Source organism: Alligator sinensis, unplaced genomic scaffold (genome assembly GCF_000455745.1).
Source record: "Alligator sinensis unplaced genomic scaffold, ASM45574v1 scaffold952_1, whole genome shotgun sequence".
NCBI classification, from domain to species: Eukaryota; Metazoa; Chordata; order Crocodylia; family Alligatoridae; genus Alligator; species Alligator sinensis.
In genome coordinates this window covers 150,509-156,211 of record NW_005841999.1, presented here as the reverse complement: position 1 = coordinate 156,211, position 5,703 = coordinate 150,509, and the positions used below count along the sequence as shown (strand labels likewise).

The window sequence follows — 5,703 nt, the reverse complement described above, 5'->3', positions numbered from 1 at the left end:
CTCACATGGGGTTGCGCTTTCCCTTCCTCTGCCCTCAAGGGAGACTGTGTCAGTAAGCCCTAATCACTGACTTCTTGCCTGGTTCCCCCTTCCCTGGCAAGGACAGGTTGTCTTTGGCAGCTGCTCCTCCAGGACCCAGACCCAGATTAGGAGCAGCAGCTGTTGGGCACCACCACTGCAATTCTAGCATCTTTACCAGATGTCAGGATTTGTGTGGAGGGAGAAGAAGATAGTTGCTCCTCCCATATAGTTTCCCGTGTAACTGAATAGCTGAATATGTCCTGAAGGCATAAGAAATAAATCGTTGTGTTTAGATGTTAATGAGGTGTTGACCAAGACTAATTATTATGAGTTGGGGGAATAGGAGCTCACACTTTTCTTAACACCACTTTAAAATAATGGGGGTTTTTTCTTCCTTATTATCAGTCCGCCTTTGACACAGTTTTTTCTCGACTGTGGCGCCTTAGCTCGAACGGATAAAAAACCAGCAATTTGTAAAAGTTACCTCAAGCTGATGACAGAACTTTGGCACAAAAGCAGGTACGCTGTTGTTTCCACTGCAGACCATGTTATAAGTAAACTTCACATGGTAGTACAAGCCAGGGGCAGATTTGTCTTTTCTGATTTTTCAGAAGAGATATTACAAAATCTGCAAGTTTCATTTTAATTGAAAATAATAACTCTAAATAGGTATGTGTTCAGTTTCAGAAGGCAGCATTTATTTTAGTGCAAGAGGTACACAAGAGGCTTTTCTGTATATATAACGTGACACTCGAAGAGCATATTGCTGAGTCACAACTGTGTCCAACTTGCCTTCAAATTTAGTAGTGACTTTTCTCTTTACATGATAACTGAAATGTCTTGATATTCTGCAGTTGAACCCATAATCATGAAAAACGGCTTTATAGTTTTATTTTGACTTCCTTAGAGCCTTAGCAGATGTTATTTTATATGCAAGGTTAAGATGACAAAATGTGAATGGTCACACTCGCACCATTTGTCACACTATAAAAATTGTGACTCGTCACAAAAATGGCAGGTTGACAACAAAGAGGTTTCTGTTTCAAGCAGCAACTTCTTTGCCTTTCCAGGACAAGTTTAGTATGTAGCCAGGTCTTAGTCACGCTACCCTGCCCCCTCCCTCTGTTTCACAATGCTCTGTTCTGCCTTTTCCCCACCAAGGGAAAAGGAAGGAGGGAGAGCAGCTGGCTTCCTGATAGCTATCTCCCTGCTGGGCAGACTGTCAGGAGGCTTTCAGGCTGCTCTGTCTCTGCTGCCACTAAGTGGCAACAAGGACACAGTTGTAGTGTGGACAGCTGTGCATTTGGCCCCCTGTCACCTGGGGCAGCATACAGGCTGCCCTGTTCCTGTTGTTGTGTGCTGTCAGGAGCCTACTGGACAGTTTCCCTGCCTGGTCAGCCCTTGTTGCGCCAGAGTGGCTTGCAAGGTGTTCTGTCTCTATTGCCACTCGGTGACAACAAGGACAGGGTTACAGCAATCGCAGACTCAGCAGTTTCCTGCCCCATCCATCTGTATTGCCTGAGATGGCTTGCTGGTAATTATGCATACACAACTTTAAGGGGCTGCTGTAGTACCAACAGCCCTAAACCAAAGACCACTGGATCCACGCCTGGATGCTGCAGATGGTACAATAGTAACAGGCTCACTGACATGCTTTGAGGATCAGCTATCTGGCTCACTGACTAGCTTCTTTGTGAGCAGAGGGCCCTAAGGGACACCTGTCCTATTTCTCCGGGGGCATTTCTCCTATCTCTCCCTGGCTGAAGACTGTGCCTTTGTGGCAACTTTGTCACATTCAAGCCAGGGAGCTGTGCACATGTACCTACACATAGCACTCAGTATCTTGTAGTGTTATAAACTCTGTCACTGTACAGTAACAATGTTTACCAGGACTCTCATGCAACAAAGCCTCTCAAGTAGCAAATAACAGTGTCCTTTTATGAAAATTTGTGCAATGAGTTTCCAGTGCCTGTGTTCTAATTTACTTCCTAATAAACAGATCCCAATGAAGGTAGAAAAATGGAAGTCCACTTACAATTTTACCTTTTTTAACCTCTCCTCCAGACCTGGTTCCATTGTTCCTACAAATTTGTTTCAAGGAATTAAAACCGTAAATCCAACATTTCGAGGCTACTCCCAACAGGTAAGATTTTCTAGCCTTTTACTCACTATTAGAACAATGAAATAGAACTACAAGACTCAGGTAGGTTCAAATGTAAGATTCAAAGCATTACACATTAAGATATAGTTATTTAAATTACATTAAACATAACCCTTTTTACTTTTTATATGCTTTTTAGGTATATATCTCCTAACACTCAATGGGTGCATCCACACATGTAGGCATGTGTGCTTGCAGCAGCTGAAATAGAAGCAGCACAAATTTGAGCCGTGGTTTTTTGCCTCAGCACATGTGCCCGGACATGCATTTTGTTGTGAGGCAAATTGTGCCACTTGGGGCAAAATAACCCTGCCTGGCTCCTCCCAGATCTGCAGCCAGGGGGAGCTAGAGGCTGCGGCCAGCACTGGGGCTGCCCCTAGCAGTATAAAAAACTGGCCTGGCAAGTAGCTGAAGGCTACTCACTCTCAGAAGCTTCTGGGGCCCAGCCGATTGGTACCTGGTGACACTACCCCTTGTGCCAGCTGGACTGCTTAAGCAACCCTGAGAGTTCCCTGCACCCTCTACCCACTGCAGCAGTCTGGCAGTGGCAGCTGCTGCCTGGCTGTGACCTGCTGCAATGACTGACAGCATATGGCCCCAAGACTGCATGCCTCCCAGACCCAAATGGAGACTTCATAGCCATTAGAGGCATCTGCACCTCTGGGCCAGCTGCAGTTGGTCTTTGCGGTACTACTGCCATATGTGCCACTGCCTGGCCATCTGGGCAGCTATCGCCTGGAAGATGTTCTCAGTGTGGTGGCCTGCTTTGAACTAATGAAGCATGTCCTCTTGGCTTCAAGTGGCCAGGAGGTCAGCCACCTCTAGCTGGGTCCCAGGTGCCAGCTCTGAGTAGGCTCCTCTGCCTGAGTCCTGCCACTTGCCTCACTAGTAGGAATTCTGGTGTTCCCTATTTAAAATTTGCAAAAACTGCAAAATCCCTGATTTAAAAAATCTTAAGTCACTCCTTAAAATACCCCGAAATCCATGTTCTTTCACAATTAAAACAAGAGAGAGAGAGAAAATCAGTTGGGCAGCGTTTTATTGATATATTTACAATTTTAAAGCAATTTGAAAGCCTACCAGTGCTTCTGTCATCATAATAAAATAAATTCTAAATATCTATACAGTTTGATATTTACTTTTGGCTTTTTTGTCATTGAAAAATCAGAGCTACCCATACCCCCTTTGCTGGCCAAGGTGTGCGGCACTGAGCAGCACTGATATGCCAGTGCCCTGCCCCAGTCCCCTCACTCCTGACCCACAGGGCCAGGTTTGTGGTGGGGGTGTGGAGTTTGTTGGGTGGATTGCAGGGGGGACTGTGGGCATGGGGGGGCATATGAAGGGAGCTGCTCAGGAGGGGTGGCTCCCCTGCCCCCCACAGCCTTCCCACATTGCTCATGGACTGCTTCTCCCAACAGGAGCTACAGCCCATCAACAGAGGCCACATGCCCTCCTGCAGGGGCTACAGTACCCCCCACCCCTGCCACCTGCCCCATCCCCCTGCTCACTCCCCCAGTTCCACAAACTCACTGGCAGTAGCAGCTGGGACCAGGCAGAGGAGCAATCGGAGCTGGGAGAACAATTGGGGAGCTGCAGTTGGGTTCCCCGCCCCGCCCCAGCGGCTTACCTGTCACAGAGGTTAGGTGCCTGCAGCCTGCACCGCTGTTTGCCCTGCACAAGCAGGAAGCATGCCATAGAGAAACCCTGGCTGGCTACCAGAGCGGCTCTGTGGAGGACCCAAGCCTCCAGTTGCCTCAGGGCACTGTTCGGGACCGTGACCTGCCCCGTTTTTTTTTCTCACGGGATATTTTTTAATACCTGGATCTCCAGGTATCAGATTTGAATGTTGTTTTTTTTTTTTGTTCCTGGTGTGCATCTTACAGTGTCTCAAAGGGCTTTGAGACACAGCAAGAGGCACGCGCAGGCTCGTGTGGACGTGCCCAGCTTCTCTTAATTGCAGCCTTCCCTGCTCAGCCTAGCTAACAACTGCTGAAAAGCCTTGTGACTGTTATGAATGCCTCTTTTTCTTAATTTTGGGAAATAGCAGTGGAGTGATTAATATCAGAAACACTTCTTCACCTGTAGTAAAGATGACATGCAAGCAGTTCCAGAAAATGGCACAAGGGTTTTCCTAGATAAAAGAGTATAGCAAAGCAAGTTTTTACCATGCTCATTTCATCCTGGAATATTTTAAAACTGAGTTTAGGTTTTGCTTGTTTGTTTTTTCTTGTTTAAATGGGGAGCGTTTTCTGCAGCTGTTTTAAAGTATTTGTAGCAGTCAAGCATTAACTGTTTCGCATGTGAGGTCTTAGAACTGATGCTCGTGCTTTTTAGGTATTTTCAACCATCTCTTTTGCTGTCCCCAGCAAGCACTTTTAAGTTATTTTTGAACACGTTTCTTCCTTCAGGTCTAACTAGAAAAGTGACTAAATCATTTGCATCCTTATTGACCCCTGGTTCTCAAAGGTGATGTAGTCTCTCTGTGCTAGAACTTGGATAGCCCATAACATTTATCAGGAGATATCTAGATCCTACTTTGACCCATCAAAACAAGTCATTGCTAAGTTCCCCAGGGACCAAACACAGCAACTCTAAAATAACTTGGACATAACTTGGACAAGTTAAGAGGCTGTGACTTGGATGACTACACAGTCCGGTGGGTGGCGAATTGGCTAGAGGGTCGCACCCAGAGAGTCGTGGTGGATGGGTCGGTTTCGACCTGGAAGGATGTGGGAAGTGGGGTCCCGCAGGGCTCGGTCCTTGGACCGATACTCTTTAATGTCTTCTTCAGTGACTTGGACGAGGGAGTGAAGTGTACTCTGTCCAAGTTTGCGGATGACACAAAGCTATGGGGAGATGTGGACACGCCGGAGGGCAGGGAACAGCTGTTAGCAGACCTGGACAGGTTGGACAAGTGGGCAGAAAACAACAGAATGCAGTTCAACAAGGAGAAATGCAAAGTGCTGCACCTAGGGAGGAAAAATGTCCAGTACACCTACTGCCTAGGAAATGACCTGCTGGGTGGCACGGAAGTGGAAAGGGATCTTGGAGTCCTAGTGGACTCCAAGATGAACATGAGTCGGCAGTGAGACGAAGCCATCAGAAAAGCTAATGGCACTTTATCGTGCATCAGCAGATGCATGACAAATAGGTCCAAGGAGGTGATACTTCCCCTCTATCGGGCGCTGGTCAGACCGCAGTTGGAGTACTGCGTGCAATTCTGGGCACCACACTTGAAGAGGGATGTGAATAACCTGGAGAGGGTCCAGAGAAGGGCCACTCATATGGTTAAGGGCTTGCAGACCAAGCCCTACGAGGAGAGACTAGAGAACCTGGACCTTTTCAGGCTCCGCAAGAGGAGGTTGAGCGGCGACCTTGTGGCTGCCTATAAGTTCATCACGGGGGCACAGAAGGGAATTGGGGAGGTTTTATTCACCAAGGCGCCCCTGGGGGTTACAAGAAATAATGGCCACAAGCTAGCAGAGAGCAGATTTAGATTGGACATTAGGAAGAACTGCTTC

At 47.3% G+C, this 5,703-nt stretch overlaps 1 protein-coding gene across 12 annotated transcripts in view; it reads left to right on the top strand.

Annotated features, from left to right (window-relative positions):
- The window catches only part of USP33 (ubiquitin specific peptidase 33), a 73,172-nt gene that overhangs the window by 24,361 nt on the left and 43,108 nt on the right, over positions 1-5,703 (top strand). For all 12 annotated transcript variants that reach the window (XM_025201628.1, XM_025201626.1, XM_025201621.1 and 9 more), the window contains 2 exons: positions 427-540; positions 2,086-2,164. In XM_025201628.1, coding sequence (XP_025057413.1) covers positions 427-540; positions 2,086-2,164 — 193 coding nt within the window. The remainder of the gene's footprint in view (positions 1-426; positions 541-2,085; positions 2,165-5,703) is intronic.